This window comes from Oncorhynchus gorbuscha, linkage group LG13 (assembly GCF_021184085.1).
Source record: "Oncorhynchus gorbuscha isolate QuinsamMale2020 ecotype Even-year linkage group LG13, OgorEven_v1.0, whole genome shotgun sequence".
Taxonomy (NCBI): Eukaryota; Metazoa; Chordata; class Actinopteri; order Salmoniformes; family Salmonidae; genus Oncorhynchus; species Oncorhynchus gorbuscha.
The window spans coordinates 16,602,417-16,624,117 of record NC_060185.1 but is presented as its reverse complement, the minus strand read 5'-3'; the positions used below and the strand labels follow the sequence as shown (position 1 = coordinate 16,624,117).

Here is a 21,701-nt window from a genome sequence, read left to right as displayed (position 1 = left end):
GCAAAGTAAATGTTCCATATCATCGTAGAACCCGGTCAACACCATGTAAATGGCTTGTCCCTCGCCAGGAGTTATGGTTTAGTAACATATTTCAGTCAAAAAAATTATAATCTACAACTTTAAATGTATTATAGCTGTTTAGGGAATTACTTAAACTAAAATATCAACTCATTATTATAAATTAATTACAAAGAATATCTGTCACTTAATTTCATGTCACTGGTTTTACCCTTAAATCTATTTTTAAAATGCAACATCCTTGCCAACTTCTTCCTGGGTCAAAGGTTCATTGGAGGCAGGGCTGTTTTGAAGAGCACATGGTAAGTCTTCACTCACTCTTCATGTTAACAATTTGATATAAATTTGGTAATTTAATGCGAAGCTTTGAAACCCGTCACTGGTGTTATACAGTTTACAGTATGGGGAAAGGAAATATGATTAATATAATTATCCAATAACACCTTGTCAGCAGATTCGTCACTGGTGTTATACAGTTTACAGTATGGGGAAAGGAAATATGATTAATATAATTATCCAATAACACCTTGTCAGCAGATTCGTCACTGGTGTTATACAGTTTACAGTATGGGGAAAGGAAATATGATTAATATAATTATCCAATAACATCTTGTCAGCAGATTCGTCACTGGTGTTACTGTTCCTGGTAACACCAGTGACAATAACATTGCTCATTTTTTATTATCACCGGAAGATTTTATATTTTATATTGAAATTTGTAACATAATATGGCTTTCCTTTTGAAAGATATGGCAAATTAAAAAGTAAGTGCTGCTGAAAAGCAAAGACTCTACAGACAGCGCAGGGATGCTGACCCGGATCACCGAGCAACCTACCTTGGAAAAAAACACAGGATTTACTGAAAGGCTTTAGAGAGTTGAAAAAAAGAGTGAATGATGTCACAGAAAGAGGAACAAGACAGGAGTGAAAGCAATGGTGGGTCAGACAGAAATAACACAGATGTTGAGAGCAGGAGAAACAGTGTTGGAGTGGGCGGGTCAGCTGACCTCTTGGTCCACCACTGGAAAGACATAACGGACACAATGTCTTTCCATCAGGAGGTAAGGGACTCTGGCACTCAAATACAGTTCTATTATGTCAGTGAGGAAGAGGTGGAAAGTAAGGCAAAGAGAATTTCTGGGGTACCTCTGGTAACCATAAAAGGAAAGAGTATCGTGCCTGGCATCCTCAAATACAGAGACAGTTGTCTCTGCCAAGCAGCGCAAAGCATGTGGGATTGACCATGTTATGGACTCCAATAAATCACAGTCCCGGCTAATGGCCATGGTCTCTCAGCTCCGCTTCGTCCAGATGTCATTGACCCAGATACCTCAGCTCCGCTTCGTCCAGATGTCACCGACCCAGATACCTCAGCTCCACTTTGTCCAGATGTCATTGACCCGGATACCTCAGCTCCACTTTGTCCAGATGTCATCGACCCGGATACCTCAGCTCCACTTTGTCCAGATGTCACCGACCCAGATACCTCAGCTCCACTTTGTCCAGATGTCACCGACCCAGATACCTCAGCTCCACTTTGTCCAGATGTCATTGACCCGGATACCTCAGCTCCACTTTGTCCAGATGTCATCGACCCGGATACCTCAGCTCCACTTTGTCCAGATGTCACCGACCCAGATACCTCAGCTCCACTTCGTCCAGATGTCACCGACCCAGATACCTCAGCTCCACTTTGTCCAGATGTCATCGACCCAGATACCTCAGCTCCACTTCGTCCAGATGTCATCGAGGCTCACCACACTGGACAGTGGTGCATTGTGAACAAGGATGAACAACCATACCCTGGCGTTATACTGGAGGTCAAAGAACAAAAGGTTAAAGTGCATGCACAGGAATGGAGTCAACAAGCCCAAGAGATGATAAACTGGTATGGGGATGTTCAGATTGTGTGTCTGATGCGATACCCGCTGCCAGTGAACAAAAGGTCATCTCAGATTTACCACAGTATCTGGAAGTAATTGGAGGACCACCTGAATGTGTGAAAGTGGCACATGTGAACTGGCCAGCAGAGAAGAAGCAGTCAGTGGCTAGAAAGCCATGGAGACTGTCTGGGAAATGATAAGATGGACTTCACACCATAATATGGGAAAAACAAACATATGGACAAGCTTTCTAAAGACAAACATCAAGTAAAAGTGACGTTAGTATGGGAAATAATTAGTAGGGGAAAAGTTAGAGAAAATAGGCCTATTCCATGAACATGTTTTACTGCATACAATATGTTCATATCAGTGCTTTTGGAAAAACTGTCTTAGTTTACATTCAATGTTGTTTCTATTGTTCTTGTTTCTAGTTCTAATAGAGATGTTATGTTTTTATAGTGTTAAATAGAGATGTTTGTACGACAATGTTGTTTCTATAGTTCTAATAGATGTTATATTTCTATAGTTCTAATAGAGATGTTGTGTTTTTATAGTTCTGATAGAGATGTTTCTATAGTTCTAATAGAGATGTTGTGTTTCTATAGTTCTGATAGAGATGTTTCTATAGTTCTGATAGAGATGTTTCTATAGTTCTAATAGAGATGTTGTGTTTTTATAGTTTTAAATAGAGATGTTTGTACGACAATGTTGTTTCTATAGTTCTAATAGATGTTATGTTTCTATAGTTCTAATAGAGATGTGTTTCTATAGTTCTGATAGAGATGTTTCTATAGTTCTAATAGAGATGTTGTGTTTCTATAGTTCTAACAGAGATGTTATGTTTCTATAGTTCTAATAGAGATGTTGTGTTTCTATAGTTCTGATAGAGATGTTATGTTTCTATAGTTCTAATAGATGTTATGTTTCTATAGTTCTAATAGAGATGTTATGTTTATATAGTGCTGATAGAGATATGTTTATAGTTCTGAGATGTTATGTTTCTATAGTTCTAATAGTTATATTTCTATAGTTCTAATAGAGATGTTATGTTTCTATTGTTCTAATAGAGATGTTATGTTTCTATTGTTCTAATAGATGTTATGTTTCTATAGTTTTAATAGAGATGTTATGTTTCTATAGTTTTAATAGAGATGTTATGTTTCTATAGTTTTAATAGAGATGTTATGTTTCTATAGTTCTGAGATGTTATGTTTCTATAGTTCTAATAGCGATGTTATGTTTCGTCTTGTGACGGCCGGCCGCCCAACAACCTGCCCGCTTGACCCTATCCCCTCCTCTCTTCTCCAGACCATTTCCGGAGACCTTCTCCCTTACCTCACCTCGCTCATCAACTCATCCCTGACCGTTGGCTACGTCCCTTCCGTCTTCAAGAGAGCGAGAGTTGCACCCCTTCTGAAAAAACCTACACTCGATCCCTCCGATGTCAACAATTACAGACCAGTATCCCTTCTTTCTTTTCTCTCCAAAACTCTTGAACGTGCCGTCCTTGGCCAGCTCTCCCGCTATCTCTCTCTGAATGACCTTCTTGATCCAAATCAGTCAGGTTTCAAGACTAGTCATTCAACTGAGACTGCTCTCCTCTGTATCACGGAGGCGCTCCGCACTGCTAAAGCTAACTCTCTCTCCTCTGCTCTCATCCTTCTAGATCTATCGGCTGCCTTCGATACTGTGAACCATCAGATCCTCCTCTCCACCCTCTCCGAGTTGGGCATCTCCGGCGCGGCCCACGCTTGGATTGCGTCCTACCTGACAGGTCGCTCCTACCAGGTGGCGTGGCGAGAATCTGTCTCCTCACCACGCGCTCTCACCACTGGTGTCCCCCAGGGCTCTGTTCTTGGCCCTCTCCTATTCTCGCTATACACTCACTTGGCTCTGTCAGGTCTCTCTTATCATTGCTATCAGTTAATCTTCTCCTTTCCCCCTTCTGATGACCAGGTGGCGATGATCTCTGCATGTCTGGCAGACATATCAGTGTGGATGACCACCACCTCAAGCTGAACCTCGGCAAGAGACGGAGCTGCTCTTCCTCCCGGGGAAGGACTGCCCGTTCCATGATCTCGCCATCACGGTTGACAACTCCATTGTGTCCTCCTCCCAGAGCGCCAAGAACCTTGGCGTGATCCTGGACAACACCCTGTCGTTCTCAACTAACATCAAGGCGGTGGCCCGTTCCTGTAGGTTCATGCTCTACAACATCCGCAGAGTACGACCCTGCCTCACACAGGAAGCGGCGCAGGTCCTAATCCAGGCACTTGTCATCTCCCGTCTGGATTACTGCAACTCGCTGTTGGCTGGGCTCCCCGCCTGTGCCATTAAACCCCTTCAACTCATCCAGAACGCCGCAGCCCGTCTGGTGTTCAACCTTCCCAAGTTCTCTCACGTCACCCCGCTCCTCCGTTCTCTCCACTGGCTTCCAGTTGAAGCTTGCATCCGCTACAAGACCATGGTGCTTGCCTACGGAGCTGTGAGGGGAACGGCACCTCAGTACCTCCAGGCTCTGATCAGGCCCTACACCCAAACAAGGGCACTGCGTTCATCCACCTCTGGCCTGCTCGCCTCCCTACCACTGAGGAAGTACAGCTCCCGCTCAGCCCAGTCAAAACTGTTCGCTGCCCTGGCCCCCCAATGGTGGAACAAACTCCCTCACGACGCCAGGACAGCGGAGTCAATCACCACCTTCCGGAGACACCTGAAACCCCACCTCTTTAAGGAATACCTAGGATAGGTTAAGTAATCCCTCTCACCCCACCCCCCTAAGTTTTAGATGCACTATTGTTAAGTGACTGTCCCACTGGATGTCATAAGGTGAATGCACCAATTTGTAAGTCGCTCTGGATAAGAGCGTCTGCTAAATGACTTAAATGTAAATGTAATGTAAATGTATAGTTCTAATAGAGATGTTTCTATAGTTCTAATAGAGATGTTTCTATAGTTCTAATAGAGATGTTTCTATAGTTCTAATAGAGATGTTTCTATAGTTCTAATAGAGATGTTTCTATAGTTCTAATAGAGATGTTTCTATAGTTCTAATAGAGATGTTTCTATAGTTCTAATAGAGATGTTATGTTTCTATCATCACATTTTGATGACTCAACCTCAATTATTTCTGATGTTAAAACAAAACAAGTGGTAGAAATATACAAATGTCGCACAATAGAACTTCACACATACCGGTTTAAAATAAATTATAATCAAAATGTATTCATATTAGCATAAACTTTGTCTGATTATATATGCAAATTGAATTGTGAAATTACATTCAGGAAAGCCTGAATTGTCATCTAAAATATAGGTAACACCCGTGACAAAAAGGCAAAAAATATTAAAATACATTAAGATGGCATTTATGTTGATTTATAATGGTAAAGGGTTAACTTTACTAAGTTTTGGTTTAAAAAAAATAAGTCATGTTGGCTCTTCAAAATCCATAACTTCCGCAGAATTACTCAAATAACCCTACTAAAGAAATGTGAAATTATAAATGAAATGTTTGCTAATATGGGTGATTGTTCATGGGACGATTGATAGCTGCAACATTTAAGTAGTTGTAAGGGTTAGGGCTGTCCAACTAAAAAAAATCTTACTTGACCAGAAGTCAAGTTACGTCGACCAATCAATTGCTCAACATTTAAACGTGTATTTTTCCATTTTATACACACCATGTGTTTTAATAAAATCATCTATATGCATTGAGCTTGTCTGTTGCTTTAAGCGTACGGGTTGATGCCTCAAGAGGGTGCCAGAGATCTAGATGACCAGAAGAAAAAAACCTGACCCAACTATTCTCCTCCAGCAGATTCTGCCATTACTCTCCTGAAGTTGCCGGTGATGGGCTACACAAGGAGTCTGCAACCTTTCTCATGTGGAATGCCAATTTATCTTACCATTTCTACCAATCTGCGTGCCAGTAATGGTTTTCAAATGCACACTTACATGGAATGGTTTCATTTAATTTATAAGGTCTTATCACAAAATTGTCATGTGGTTAACAAATTTAACCCAAATCTAAATGATAAACCTAAAAAGAAACTTCAATTGCCATTGCCAACAATGCAAAAATAGCCTGCATAAAGCCAACAAATAAAAACATTGCAACCTGCAGGTAGAAAATATCCTGATTTAAAATGTTAAAAATCCTATAAATCACATTGGCTACACATGGCCTGTCTGCAAAAAACTTTTAACATTGATACAATTAATGGGTCTGGCCCAAAGCTTGCACTAGCGAGCTTGGGACAGACACAGCTGTAGGCTATTTGCTCAAGGGATAAGAAGCAGTGCTTGACTTGGGCCGGAGCTTACCTCAAATGTTCTACTACTTGAGCTCCTGTTCCTCTTAATAAAAATCAGCTCAAAAGTATTGTGGAGCTCCTGCACCTAAATATAAACAGTACCGACACCCAAAATGACTACCGGAACCTATTTCAGTCAAAGTCAAGCACTGATGAGAAGCCTATTTTATGACATTCCCACTGGATCAGAGCATTTTCCCTGTCACGGTGAGTGGTTATCGAAAGGGCGAGAGCTGGAAAGATTTTTCAAATACATTGAGGAACTATTGTAAATTGTCAATGTATGTAAATACAGAATTTGTTTGAGGTGAAGAAAACATCACTTTGAGAAGCTCCACAGGTCATTAGTGGTGGTGCATTAAGCCAATCAGAAATACTATCAGATCCCCAAATGAGGACATTTATATGCCTACATTTGCACGCAGGCCACGTAGTCTATAGGCCTACTTCTATGTGTAAATCAGGCCACGGAGCCTATAGGCCTACTTCTATGTGTAAATCAGGCCACGGAGCCTATAGGCCTACTTCTATGTGTAAATCAGGCCACATAGCCTATAGGCCTACTTCTACGCGTGCCCGTCCTTACTCAACATTGACAGGAGCGCTCCAAAGGAAAGACAATAACAAAATTAAATTGACAAAACTCATAAATGGACTGAGATAAACCCCCAAAACAATTCTCACAAGTGTAGCATAGGTTGTGCACTCTGCAAACAATGTGTCCACTCAGACAATGAGAACAGGACTAGCGGAATAATACTCAATGGATTCAAATAAAATACCATATTTTAATTTTTAAAATTTTAGTTTACCTTTATTTTACTAGGCAAGTCAGTTAAGAACAAATTCTTATTTTCAATGACGGCCTAGGAACAGTGGGTTAACTGCCTGTTCAGAGGCAGAAGACAGATTTGAACCTTGTCAGCTCGGGGATTCGAACTTGTAACCAAAGTAACAAACATTGTGGATTAGAAATCATATGAATTAACGGTAAACATACTACTGGTGATATGGGGAAGTGATATACACTAACAACTCACACAATGAAGTTATGAAGCAAATGTGCACCAATAGGCGGGAGAGAAGTGCATTCTGGATGGAGAAGTGCATTGTGCATCTGGGTGCATGGTCAATCTGACGTTTGCATTGGCCATGCAGCATTTACGGTGATACGGCCTCAGCAGAAGTCAGGGCAAGAAGGACCTCAGCAGAAGTCAGGGCAAGAAGAACCTCAGCAGAAGTCAGGGCAAGAAGGACCTCAGCAGAAGTCAGGGCAAGAAGGACCTCAGCAGAAGTCAGGGCAAGAAGGACCTCAGCAGAAGTCAGGGCAAGAAGGACCTCAGCAGAAGTCAGGGCAAGAAGGACCTCAGCAGAAGTCAGGGCAAGAAGGACCTCAGCAGAAGTCAGGGCAAGAAGGACCTCAGCAGAAGTCAGGGCATTCATACTCCTTACGGAGCAGTGCAGAACTGTTGTCAAGGGAGTATGTTTATACAGGATGTACCACCCTCACCTACCGTGAACCAATCATGTCATCGTGGAGCCATACAGAGCCCTCCACATTGGTACAACATTTGGGAGGGACATAGTGAAGTGGTATAGAGCTACATTTGGCCTCTGGAGGCTCCACCACAATTTTAAATCAAGCATAAATTGGCTTTTGGTCTAGGCCTCAGCAATGGATTAGTTGACTGAGATAGGTGAAAATCTATACGTTTTACTGCTCAACTAAAACAATCTCAGTCGACCAACAGCCTAAGGACCAAACAAAGGACTGATTAGTCTCAGCCCTACTAAGGGTAATCTACACACAACTGGTGCAATGGACTGATTAGTCTCAGCCCTACTAAGGGTAATCTACACACAACTGGTGCAATGGACTGATTAGTCTCAGCCCTACTAAGGGTAATCTACACACAACTGGTGCAATGGACTGATTAGTCTCAGCCCTACTAAGGGTAATCTACACACAACTGGTGCAATGGACTGATTAGTCTCAGCCCTACTAAGGGTAATCTACACACAACTGGTGCAATGGACTGATTAGTCTCAGCCCTACTAAGGGTAATCTACACACAACTGGTGCAATGGACTGATTAGTCTCAGCCCTACTAAGGGTAATCTACACACAACTGGTGCAATGGACTGATTAGTCTCAGCCCTACTAAGGGTAATCTACACACAACTGGTGCAATGGACTGATTAGTCTCAGCCCTACTAAGGGTAATCTACACACAACTGGTGCAATGGACTGATTAGTCTCAGCCCTACTAAGGGTAATCTACACACAACTGGTGCAATGGACTGATTAGTCTCAGCCCTACTAAGGGTAATCTACACACAACTGGTGCAATGGACTGATTAGTCTCAGGCCTACTAAGGGTAATCTACACACAACTGGTGCAATGGACTGATTAGTCTCAGCCCTACTAAGGGTAATCTACACACAACTGGTGCAGGTGAATAAACATTGTTCAATTCATCATTACCGTGATATGGATAATGTTTTTGCATATCTCCCAGCTCTACTGTACACCTTTCACCCCAATACCCAAACTACAAAACACAGACATGTCATGTAATTTAACACACACACAGACATGTAATTTAACACACACACAGACATGTAATTTAAACACATAAATGTGTAAACATATAAACACTCCCTTTCCATCAAGTTTGTTAATTAAAGGAATAATGAAAATGTTAACTAAATACCTTATTGTTCTTGTACTACAACTAGAAGTATAGCTGGCTAGTGTCAGTGATGGAGAAGCAATACATTACATTTACATAACAGATTCTGCAACTAGGGTCACTACTGTCTGCATCCGTCCTCCAGTGAGTCATCTTGTTGAGTAGAGGATGAACAGGCTGTATGGTCACACAAGTCTAACAAGCACCGTGGTCTTTATCTTGACTGCTAGTTGATGGGTTATATATTAGTCCTTATAAACAGACTCAGCACAGTCACAGAGTTCATTCAGACACAATGATTAGCTCTTTTTGGTAAGACACATCTGTGATTTATGCCTTCTCTTTCTCTCGGTCTGTCTTGCTAGTTGGATGAGACACACTGAATGTTCATTGTTTTGGTTTCAGCGGGGCACAGAGACGACACCAATACTTCAGTCGCATTACCTTTCATTTTATAAAACAGAGTTCAGTGCATCAGAGACAAATGATCAAACATGTTTGCTAACAGCAGGAGACTGTTCAGTCCTCAGACGTTTCGAGCTCCCGGAGGCATTCGCTAAGGTTGGCCTGTCTCTCTGGCCCTGCACTGTCCTTCCTCTTAGTCAGCAGCCTGCCCACGTCCTCCAGACCTTTCAGTGGAGGGGCGTTATGGGGGAACAGCAGCCCTCGGAGTAAACCGTCATTGAGTGTCATGGACAAACCGCACAGGAAGCGCAGGAACAGGTCGTACTGGCCGACAGGAGCACTGAGGTAACGGTCAATGGCTTTGCGGTACATGTCCACCAGAGAGTGTTCCTTCAACAGCTTGGAGATGCGGTGGGACTGGTCTAGAACGTTCCGCTCCTCCAGACGGAAGGTGAGCCAAACATAATGTGCAGCCATGAACTCCTGATGATAAGAACACATTCATTGTGAATAATACACAAGCATTTCGCTACACTCGCATTAACATCTGCTAACCATGTGTATGTGACAAATAACATTTGATTTGATTTGACACATCTGTCAATCTCAAAAATGATACCTCAAATCAAGAGAAGTAAAGTCATGTGACAGGAAGTCCAACCCACCATGAAGCTCAGGTGTGTGAAGCAGAAGACCCGCTCGTCTTCGGCATTCGCCCTGGGAAGCTCAGTACACAGGCCCGAACACCAGGCCACCTCCCTCACCACCAGACTGTGCTCATACAGGTCCTCTTCATAGAACACAGAGCGGTTACTGTCCAACAGCTTCAGAGCCAGGCAACCCAGATTCAACATGAACACCTTGTCCATGTCCGTCCATTTCTGCTTATAGGAATAATACATTTGTATTTCTTTCTTCCAGGTTCAAAAGATACCTTACACAGTAAGCACACTATAACAGCACACAACCAACAACAATGTCATGACATCATAACGTGGAGAAGACTAAACAGAATCAAACTCCTGGCACCAGACCCTGAGACTTTCTACAGATGTTTAGCATCGGGGGAAAGAAATGTCAGACCAAGTCTACACTGTACATAAGACCTAGTACACAACTAGCAGGTTAGATGAGTGGCATACAGGGCCTTGGGAAAGTATTCAGACCCCTTGACTTATTCCACATTTTGTTACAGCCTTATTCTACAATTGATCAAATATTTTTTCCCTCATCCATCTACACACCATACCCCATAAAGGCAAAGAAAACACTGGTTTTTAGAAATGTTTGCTAATTTATAAAAATAAAAAACTTATGTCACATCTACATAAGTATTCAGATTCTTTATTCTTTACTTTTGGCAGTTTGAGTCTTCTTGGGTATGACACTACAAGCTTGTCACACCTGTATTTGGGGAGTTTCTCCCATTCTTCTCTGTAGATCCTCTCAAGCTCTGTCAGGTTGGATGGGGAGCGTTGCTGCACAGCTATTTTCAGATCTCTCCAGAGATGTTGGATCGCGTTGAAGTCCAGGCTCTGACTGGTCCACTCAAGCACATTCAGATACCTGTGTGCTTAGGGTCATTGTCCTGTTGGAAGGTGAACCTTTGCCCCAGTCTGAGGTCCTGAGCAGGTTTTCCATCAAGGATCTCTCTGTACTTTGCTCCATTCAGCTTTGCCTCAACCCTGACTATTCTTCCAGGCCCTGCTGCTGAAAAACATCCCCACAGCCTGATGTTGTCACCACCATGCTTCACCGTAGGGATGATGCCAGGTTTCCACCAGACGTGACGCTTGGCATTCAGGCAAAAATAGTTCAATCTTGGTTTCATGAGAACAGAGAATCTTGTGCCTTTTACTGAGGAGTGGCTTCCATCTGGCCACTCTACCATAAAGGCCTGATTGGTAGAGTGGTGCAGAGATTGTTGTCCTTCTGGAAGATTCTCCCATCTCCACAGAGGAACTCTAGAGCGCTGTCAGAGTGACCATCGGGTTCTTGGTCACCTCCCTGACCAAGGCCGTTCTCCCCCGATTGCTCAGTTTGGCCTTGCGGCCAGCTCTAGGAAGAGTCTTGGTGGTTCCAAATGTATTTAAGGATGATGGAGGCCACTGTGTTCTTGGGGACCTTCAATGCTGCAGAATTTGGTACCCTTCATCAGATTGGTGCTTCAACAATCCTGTCTCTGAGCTCAATTCCTTCCACCTTGTGGTTTGGTTTTTGCTCTGATATGCACTGTCAACTTTGGGACCTTATATAGGACAGGTGTTTGCCTTCCCAAATCTTGTCCAATCAATTGAATTTACCACAGGTGGACTCCAATCAACTTGTAGAAACATTTGAAGGATGATGAATGGAAACAGGACGCAGCGAGTCTTCTAGCGAAGGGGCTGAATACTTAGGTTTTTTTAAAAGCTGGCGTTTTTTTTATATTTAAGAAATGTGCTAAAATGACTGGCCCTGTTTTTGCTTTGTCATTATGGGATATTGTGTGTAGATGACTGAGGATTATTTATTTAATACATTTTAGAATAAGAATGTAACCTAACAAAATGTGGGAAAAGTCTAGGGGTCTGAATACTTTCCGAAGGCACTGTATATATTATTAGGAGGGTGGATCAGACCTGTGAGTTGGGGTTTTGCCCGTGGTATTTCTCCAGCTTGCGGTTGTTCTGGATGATCATGTAGTGGATGAAGAAGGACGTAATCTTGGGGGGCTCGTCTCCGTAGTCATCGTAGTTACGGAAACCCCTCTCATACACCATGGCAACCATCCAGCAGCAGAAGGGAATATGACACAGGGTGTAGATGGTGGGGGACTTCTTGGTGTGTCTGATGATCTTAGCAGCCAGAGACTTGTCCGAGTAACGCAGGGTCAGATAGTCATCCTTCTGCTCGTCACTGCAAAACAACAGAAAAACTAATAAACAGCAATAAAAGTCAACGGTTAGCATTTTATATCAGTGTTAAGTTTCACTCACCCCCACAGTGCTTTACATTGTGTTGCAACAACTCATAGGATGTTAAAGGGGGATAGTTACTCCAAACACACTAACACCCAACCCCCATAGCACCCTCTAAACACCACACACACCTGTAACCCTGTATCTCAGTGACACGGTGGATGTACTCAGGAGGTATCTGATTGGTAGCTGCACGTCTCCCAGTCAGCCACAAGAGGGCGTGCGGCAGCAGAGAGCCTCGGATCAGATTTACCAACAGGGAGTCCAGGGGAATAACAGCCTTGATGTCAGTCACAACAGGAGTGTTCTGGGGGAGAAGGAGAAATATCTTTATAGGTACTGTACAGAATGGTTCCATAGCCAAACACATCATCTCAGCCCTGTGAGACTGTGAGCACCTTGAAATCAAGATGTTCCTTGTAGATGTCGATCCCGTCCATGACAAACAGCACCTTGCAGTCTGGCTGCTCCAGAAAGTCCATGGAGCGTGTCTCGTTGTGGTACGTCTGCAGCAGCTCCAACATACTGATGTCCTTCTTCTCAACTATGTTCCGCTCCCTCAGCGACTGCATCTCCCGGAACGGAAACGGGAACACAAACTGAATGTCGAAATTAGCCCGATCCTCTGCCCAATCTAGCATGAACTTCTGGACCGCCACAGAGTTTCCGATTCCGGGCAGCCCCGTGGTCAGAACGCATCGTACTGGAGACCCATTCAGGGACCGGAGACGGAAAATGTTATTCCCACCAATCATGCTGTCTGGGGAGGCAACCTGGGGAGGGTTGGGGGGATCGGACCGGACCTCGTGCAAGGGATTGACCCCGCCGTGACCTTGGGTGGAGATTTGGGGTTCAACGTAGACGTACTTCAGGTATAGATGCTGGCCCGCCCGGGGTACACCCTCAAAGATACAGTTGTGCCGCCGGATCAGACCACACTTCAACTCATACTGGATCACAGCTAAACAGGGGGAGACAGGGCGAGGGGTGGAAGAGGGGGAGACAGAGCGAGGGGTGGAAGAGGGGGAGACAGGGCGAGGGGTGGAAGAGGGGGAGACAGAGCGAGGGGTGGAAGAGGGGAGACAGAGCGAGGGGTGGAAGAGGGGGAGACAGAGCGAGGGGTGGAAGAGGGGGGGCAGAGCGAGGGGTGGAAGAGGGGGAGACAGAGAGAGAGAGATGGAAGAGGGGGAGAGAGAGGACATAAAGAGAGATTGGTTGGAAGGAGTGAGAAGAGTCTAAGTACAGATACTTCCCCAGTCACAGGTCTGGTGCAGACCTGGGTTCAAATAGTGTCTCAGGTACACCGTCTCAGGTACACCGTCTCAGGTACACCGTCTCAGGTACACCGTCTCAGGTACACCGTCTCAGGTACACCGTCTCAGGTACACCGTCTCAGGTACACCGTCTCAGGTACACTGTCTCAGGTACACTGTCTCAGGTACACCGTCTCAGGTACACCGTCTCAGGTACACTGTCTCAGGTACACCGTCTCAGGTACACCGTCTCAGGTACAGGGCATTCGGAAAGTATTCAGACCATTTGACTCTTTTTTTTACTCTCTCTTTTAAAATGTATTTTTTTAAATGTTCAATCTTCCCACAATACCCCATTATGACAAAGTGAATTTAGATTTTTAGATATTTCAATTTTTTTGCAAATATATAAAACAGAAATACCTTATTTACATAAGTATTCAGACCCTTTGCTATGAGACTCCAAACTGAGCTCAGGTGCATCAAGTTTCCATTGATCATCCTTGAGATGCTTCTACAACAACTTGATTGGAGTCCTTCTGTGGTAAATTCAATTAATTGGACATGATTTGGAAAGGCACACAGCTGTCTATATAAGGTACCACAGTTGACAGTGTATGTGAAAGCCATGAAGTCCAAGGAATTCTCCGTAGAGCTCTGAGACAGGACTGTGTCGAGGCACAGATCTAGGGAAGGGTACGAAGAAAGTCTGTGGCATTGAAGGTCCCCAAAAACACATTGGCCTCCATCACTCTTAAATGGAAGAAGTTTGGAAATTTGGAACCACCAAGACCATGAAAGCCCACTTGGAGTTTGCCAAAAGGCACCTAAGGGACTCTTGGACCATGAGAAACAAGATTCTCTGGTCTGATGAAGCCAAGATTGAACTCTTTGGCCTGAATTCCAAGCTTCACATCTGGAGGAAACCTGGCACCATCCCTACGGTGAAGCATGGTGGTGGCAGCATCATGCTGTGGGGATGTTTTTTCAGCGGCAGGGACTGGAGGAGACTAGTCACGATCGAGGAAAAGATGAATAGAGCAAATTACAGAGAGAGATACTTGATGAAATCCTGCTCCAGAGCACTCAGGACCTCAGACTGGGGCGAAGGTTCACCTTCCAACAGGACAACAACCCTAAGCACACAGCCAACACAATGCAGGAGTGGTTTCTGGACAAGTCTCTGAATGTCCTTGAGTAGGCCGGACTTGAACCCCATCAAACATCTCTGGAGAGACCTGAGAATAGCTGTGCAGTGGCGCTCCCCATCCAACCAGACAGAGCTTGAGGTTCTGCAGAGAGGAATGGGAAAAGCTCCCCAGGAGGCATGGAGAGACAGCCTTTTAACTATCCCAAAGCCTAGGACCAAGAGGCATGGAGAGACAGCCTTTTAACTATCCCAAAGCCTAGGACCAAGAGGCATGGAGAGACAGCCTTTTAACTATCCCAAAACCTAGGACCAAGAGGCATGGAGAGACAGCCTTTTAACTATCCCAAAGCCTAGGACCAAGAGGCATGGAGAGACAGCCTTTTAACTATCCCAAAGCCTAGGACCAAGAGGCATGGAGAGACAGCCTTTTAACTATCCCAAAGCCTAGGACCAAGAGGCATGGAGAGACAACCTTTTAACTATCCCAAAGCCTAGGACCAAGAGGCATGGAGAGTCAGCCTTTTAACTATCCCAAAGCCTGGGACCAAGAGGCATGGAGAGTCAGCCTTTTAACTATCCCAAAGCCTGGGACCAAGAGGCATGGAGAGACAGCCTTTTAACTATCCCAAAGCCTAGGTCCAAGAGGCATGGAGAGACAGCCTTTTAACTATCCCAAAGCCTAGGTCCAAGAGGCATGGAGAGACAGCCTTTTAACTATCCCAAAGCCTAGGTCCAAGAGGCATGGAGAGACAGCCTTTTAACTATCCCAAAGCCTAGGTCCAAGAGGCATGGAGAGACAGCCTTTTAACTATCCCAAAGCCTAGGTCCAAGAGGCATGGGGAGACAGCCTTTTAACTATCCCAAAGCCTAGGTCCAAGAGGCATGGAGAGACAGCCTTTTAACTATCCCAAAGCCTAGGACCAAGAGGCATGGAGAGACAGCCTTTTAACTATCCCAAAGCCTAGGACCAAGAGGCATGGAGAGGCATTTAACTATCCCAAAGCCTGGGACCAAGAGGCATGGAGAGGCATTTAACTATCCCAAAGCCTGGGACCAAGAGGCATGGAGAGTCAGCCTTTTAACTATCCCAAAGCCTAGGTCCAAGAGGCATGGAGAGACAGCCTTTTAACTATCCCAAAGCCTAGGTCCAAGAGGCATGGAGAGACAACCTTTTAACTATCCCAAAGCCTAGGACCAAGAGGCATGGAGAGGCATTTAACTATCCCAAAGCCTGGGACCAAGAGGCATGGAGAGGCATTTAACTATCCCAAAGCCTGGGACCAAGAGGCATGGAGAGTCAGCCTTTTAACTATCCCAAAGCCTAGGTCCAAGAGGCATGGAGAGACAGCCTTTTAACTATCCCAAAGCCTAGGTCCAAGAGGCATGGAGAGACAGCCTTTTAACTATCCCAAAGCCTAGGTCCAAGAGGCATGGAGAGACAGCCTTTTAACTATCCCAAAGCCTAGGTCCAAGAGGCATGGAGAGACAGCCTTTTAACTATCCCAAAGCCTAGGTCCAAGAGGCATGGAGAGACAGCCTTTTAACTATCCCAAAGCCTAGGTCCAAGAAGCATGGAGAGACAGCCTTTTAACTATCCCAAAGCCTGGGACCAAGAGGGATGGAGAGGCATTTAACTATCCCAAAGCCTAGGTCCAAGAGGCATGGAGAGGCATTTAACTATCCCAAAGCCTAGGTCCAAGAGGCTTGGAGAAGCAGCCTTTAGTTACTATGCCCCCAGCCTCTGGAATAGCCTGCCAGAGAACATGAGGGGGGATGAAAATGTTGACATTTTTAAAATAGATCTTAAAACACATTTTTAGCTTTGCTTTTCCTGAGCAATGCTTTTTAATCATTCCATTTTTGTTATTCTTTAGTTATTTCTGTTTGTTGTATAGTAAATATTTCTGGTTTTATTTTCATAGTTTTTAATATGTTCTTTACTTGTGAAGCGCACTGCATTGCATTCATGTCTGAAATGTGCTACATAACAACAAAAAAAAGCTTGATTTGAAATAACAAATACACATGTTATTGAACCCAGATCTGGTGTGGTCAGTGAAAACCAGTTCTGGTTGTTACCTCTCTTGCACTTCTTCTCCAGTTCCTGGGCCAGCTCAGGTTTCTTCATGCTCTCCAGCATGCGGATCGCCAACCGCAGGCCTTGCAGTTTACCTGACACATAACAATAACAATCATCATCATCAGAAACCAAAAGCACATTATAAATACATTACACATAATGTATTACCATGGCAACACCTCAAATGACAACCTATTCCTGCTGAAGTTGCTTCTTTTGTAGTAAGCAGTGCACTACCCGGGTGTGAATGTAGTAAGCAGTGCACTACCCAGGTGTGAATGTAGTAAGCAGTGCACTACCCGGGTGTGAATGTAGTAAGCAGTGCACTACCCGGGTGTGAATGTAGTAAGCAGTGCACTACCCGGGTGTGAATGTAGTAAGCAGTGGACTACCCGGGTGTGAATGTAGTAAGCAGTGCACTACCCGGGTGTGAATGTAGTAAGCAGTGCACTACCCGGGTGTGAATGTAGTAAGCAGTGGACTAACAGGGTGTGAATGTAGTAAGCAGTGGACTAACAGGGTGTGAATGTACTAAGCAGTGCACTACCCAGGTGTGAATGTAAGAAGCAGTGCACTAACAGGGTGCGACTGTAAATTTGTGGTAGTCTTTACCGAAGCGCTCCAGCATCTTATCCACTATGTCCAGCGTATCGCTCTCCTCCAGGTCAGTCATGGTGAAGGAGGGTTGGCGCCCACATAGATAGCGCTTAAACAGGTGTAACTCAGGACCACCCAGGGATGTCAGAGAATTCTGCATGGACTACAGAGAGGAAGGGGAGGAGAGAGTTCACATGCATACTCTCATAGCAAGAGAATCACAGATCAGACAGACATTCACATTGGTGAAAACATGCTCACACACCTTGAATATGTAGGGCAGGTCAAATTCAGGGTGCAGCTTGCCTGGCTGTTGCTCTTCATCACCCTCTTCCTGTGATTCGTCCTCAGGCTTGACGGGGGGCAGGGGCTCAGGGTCGTCTACCTGTATGGGGCTGTGTTCATCCCTTTCTTCCTCCTCCGCACATGTGTGTGTGTGTAGCCTCTCTGTGACGAAGGTTCCCTCTTGGAGATGCTCGCTGACAGACTGCTGCTGTGTGATCTCAGTGAAGACTGTCTCTGGAGACACGTTGCGGTTCAGCTGGACCCTGGAGGAACAAGAGTGCATCAGAACAACCTCAACGGCAGGACAGGTGAATGGATGGGAGTTGCATGTCAAACCTTTAAATGTAATGTTATAGATGAGTGCCAAGCCAAGCAGGAAACAATCTGACAGTGTTATGTGGTCACACTGTGTGAGTAATACCCAGTGATAACATACAGTGCCTTCCAAAACTATTTTCCCCCTTGACTTATTAAATGTATTTCTCAGCCCTCTACACACAACACCACATAATGACAAAGTACACAAAAAAAATGCACATTTATTTCAAATGAAATACCTGATTTAAATCAGTATTCACACCCGAGTCAATAGACGTTAGGATCACTTTTGGAAGTGATTACAGCTGTGAGTCTTTCTGGGTAAATCTCTAAGAGCTTTGCACACCTGGATTTTACAATATTTGCACAAATTATTTTTAGAATTCTTTAAGCGGTCAAGTTGGTTGTTGATCATTGCTAGACAGCCATTTAAGTCTCGCCATAGATTCAAGCAATCGATTTTGTCCCAAACATAATGCTTTGTATTCAGGAAATTAAGTTAATTTCATTGCCACATTTTTTGAGGTTTTACTTTAGAGCCTTATTGCAAACAGGATGCATGTTTAGGAATATTTTTTATTTAGTACAGGCTGCCTTATTTTCACTCATGTAGGTTAGTATTGTGGAGGAACTACAATGTTGTTATTCCATCCTCAGTTTTCTATCCGTCATTAAACTCTTAACTGTTTTAAAGTCATCATTGGCCTCATGGTGAAATCCCTGAGCGGTTTCCTACCTCTCTGGTAATTTAGTTAGGAAGGACGCCCGTCTCTTGGTAGTGACTGGGTGTATTGATACACCATCCAAAGTGTAATTGATAACTTCACCATGCTCAAAGGGATATTCAATGACTGCTTTTTTTTTTACCCATCTACCCTTCTTTGCGAGGCATTGGAAAACATCCCTGTGCATTGTGGTTGAATCTGTGTTTGAATTTCACTGATCGACCTTACAGATAATTGTATTTGTGGAGGTGAGGTAGTCATCCAAGAATCATGTGAAACACCATGCTACTTATTATGTGAGCTAAGCAGTTTTACTCCTGAACTTATTTAGGCTTATTTAGCCATCTCAAAAGGGATTGAATACTTATTGACTCAAGACATTTCTGCTTTCCATTTAATTCATTTGTAAACATTTCTAAAAACATAATTTCACTTTGACATTATGGGGTATCGTGTGTAGGTCAGTGAAACAAAAGCTCAATTCAATCCATTTGAAAGGATAAGTTCTTGCCATTTACAACAAAAATAGAGATTTGGTTGTAAAAAAATATTGATACTTCTTTCAATTCAGGCTGTTACACCACATTATGTGGAAAAAGTCAAGGGGTTCGAGTACTTTCTGAAGGCACTTTAGGTGGTCAGACAGGTTTGACAGGCAAGCTCTGTGTGTGTGTGTGTACCGTGTGTGTGTAGTGAAGGTGGGTAGTTCCGATTTGCAAGATGAGCGCTGCGCCTCTGTGATGTTCTCGTCCTCTTCCTCCTCATCGCTCTTCATGGAGCCATAGCTAGAGGGAGGTCTCTCCTGGTTCTGGCTCACCTGTAGGATCCTGACATCATCCCAGGAAATAAAAACTAGTCACTTTTTCAAAACGTGTATTACTAGTTGTGGTTGGTGTCCCAAAATACATTTGGTACGTGGAAAGGTTCTATTCAAAACAACATCAGTTATGATAAGTCTGCTAACAACAAGTCTTTACATGTTTCTCTGGCCAGGTAGTTTGTCGCCGGCTGCCTAGCTATTTAAAAAATATATATTGAGATGACAGAGAAGGGAATATAGCTCAAATGACTCATTTGGTATTTGTCCAACAACACCGTAACACACTGACGCTAATCGTTCAAACACTCACCTCTCCACTTCTGAATCAGAGTCCATTTCGGTGCCCCCGAAAGGCTCAAATCCCGAATCTCCTGTGAAGGGGGAGAGATTATTCTGGTGCCGTCGGTCAAATTAATGAAGTAGCAGGGAGTTGAAAAAAAAATTAGGTTGGCTGCCCTAAGGCCTAGTGCTAACGTATGTGTTGCATTAGCTAACGTTACATACCAAGCAAGTTGTGACACTGGCACTTCGACTTCTGGTACAGAATGTAAACAATGCCTTTGTTTGCTTTCAATGCCTATTGGGTGCGCATTTGATAATGATCCCAAAACTATACAGGCAAGTACATTTAGAAAGTTATAATACCCTACTCACAACACTTATAACCTACCAGCTCTCTTACCTCCCACCTTTTCAAAATGTCGGACTTTACTTCCGCTTTCCACCTGAAAAGAGGATAGTTTCTAAACCCAGACGTGCAACATCGCGAGACTACCGGGAGCATTGGCGAAGCAGAACAGACCAGACCGGGATTTTGGGGTTGATGCCCGGTTCATGTGCTAGTCGGAACTAGGAAACTGGAAAATGTCTGATTTGTTAATTCGTTAAACGCGTCAAGGTAAACTACAACAGGTTAGCAAGTCGGACATTTCTGAAACAATTCCTAAGAAGACCCACCTCTATCTGGAATTGTATTCCTCATCATGTCTTCTCTACTTTTGGTGGCCTTAACTTCATGTTGTTTTGCAATTATAATATTGACAAAGTTCCAGTGAAACTTTCTGCTTTTCATCGGCAGGTTTTCTTGTCATGGTCCTTAATTTATAAACACAATTTTTCTCCACACAGATATTATATATGGAATAATCGGGATATATTGTATAAAAATACCTCTCTGTTTTTAGAATATTGGTTCAGAAATAATATCCTATTGGTGAGCCAACTGGTAAATGCAGATGGTCTTTTACTCAGTTATAAAGAATTCTTATCACTTTACAAGGTCCCTGTAACACCTAAAGATTTTGCAATTGTTTTAGATGCCATTCCCTCAGGTGTTGCTATGTTATTCAGGAACATGTCAAGACCTGACCCTCAGAGCCTACCTTCTGTTGACCCTGTTGACTCATCAGTAGGAAAGATTTGTTTCTCTTTTGGTCCATTCAACAACAGAGCGATACGATCCTTGTTTCAGCAGGATGTTGTATCTATACCTTATGTCATGCCTTATTGGAATGGATTTATTGATAATAGCTGTTGGAAAAAAGTTTGGATGTTGCCACAAACATACCTACTTGTTAACAAAATTAAGGAAGTTTCCTTTAAAATTATTCATAAATATTATCCTGCCAACCACTATATGAAGAAGTTTAAGGAAAACATCAACTCAAATTGCTCCTTTTGTAATGACCACCCAGAAACAGTTGTGCATCTTTTTTGTCATTGTATGCATGTAAGAAAACTGTGGCAAGACATCAGTAGGTTTATAATTGAACACATTTATGAAGATTTTACACTATTGTGGAGAGATGCACTGTTTGGATTCTTTACATACAATAGAAATAAGCGGAATCATTTTTATGTAATTAATTTAATTATTCTTTTGGCCAAATTTCATATACACAAATGTAAATTTACAAACAGAAAACCACATTTTCGTATCCTACAAAAAGAAATTGAACTGTATTTTAAGACGGTTAAATGCTCTACTAACAAAAAAGCTGTTAGAATTGTAAGTATATGCATGTCCCTTAAGGTCCTTGTGTAATTGTAATGTGATATTTTACCCCCTAGCTCGATTGTCCATTGTTTGTAATCTATGTATGCTTGTGTTCCCTCATGTGCTTTATGTATTGATTTGTTGTTAATAAAAAAATAAAAAATATATATTTTTGTGAAGACTCCGAACAACGTTGTCCACCGC

General features: G+C 43.4%; 2 protein-coding genes across 2 annotated transcripts; one reads left to right on the top strand and one right to left on the bottom strand.

Moving 5' to 3' along the window:
- The first annotated feature begins 294 nt into the window (after nt 1-294).
- LOC123993994 (periaxin-like) lies at nt 295-3,129 on the top strand. The gene is made up of 2 exons (XM_046296477.1): nt 295-320; nt 766-3,129. The coding sequence occupies exon 2, from the start codon at nt 1,267-1,269 to the stop codon at nt 1,798-1,800; it is 534 nt and encodes a 177-aa protein (XP_046152433.1). The 5' UTR covers nt 295-320; nt 766-1,266; the 3' UTR covers nt 1,801-3,129.
- A 2,722-nt stretch (nt 3,130-5,851) lies between these two features.
- Nucleotides 5,852-20,240, bottom strand: nlrc3l (NLR family, CARD domain containing 3-like). The gene is made up of 11 exons (XM_046293760.1): nt 20,172-20,240; nt 19,812-19,872; nt 19,362-19,508; nt 17,619-17,901; nt 17,369-17,516; nt 16,756-16,848; nt 12,672-13,234; nt 12,405-12,580; nt 11,935-12,211; nt 9,979-10,194; nt 5,852-9,796 (listed from the first exon to the last, which is right to left on the bottom strand). Exons 2-11 carry the CDS (start codon nt 19,835-19,837, stop codon nt 9,428-9,430), a joined length of 2,298 nt encoding a protein of 765 aa, XP_046149716.1. The 5' UTR covers nt 19,838-19,872; nt 20,172-20,240; the 3' UTR covers nt 5,852-9,427.
- Nucleotides 20,241-21,701: the final 1,461 nt, after the last annotated feature.

Excerpts from the sequence above, each read along its gene's own strand:
- nlrc3l (XM_046293760.1), bottom strand. The coding sequence starts at position 19,837 with ATGGACTCTGATTCAGAAGTGGAGAG. Across the intron at positions 17,517-17,618 it reads ACCTGCCCTACATATTCAAG|TCCATGCAGAATTCTCTGAC; the intron begins GTGTGTGAGCAT and ends TCCTCTCTGTAG. Across the intron at positions 16,849-17,368 it reads TAAGATGCTGGAGCGCTTCG|GTAAACTGCAAGGCCTGCGG; the intron begins GTAAAGACTACC and ends GTTATGTGTCAG.
- LOC123993994 (XM_046296477.1), top strand. The coding sequence starts at position 1,267 with ATGGACTCCAATAAATCACAGTCCCGGCTAATGGCCATGGTCTCTCAG.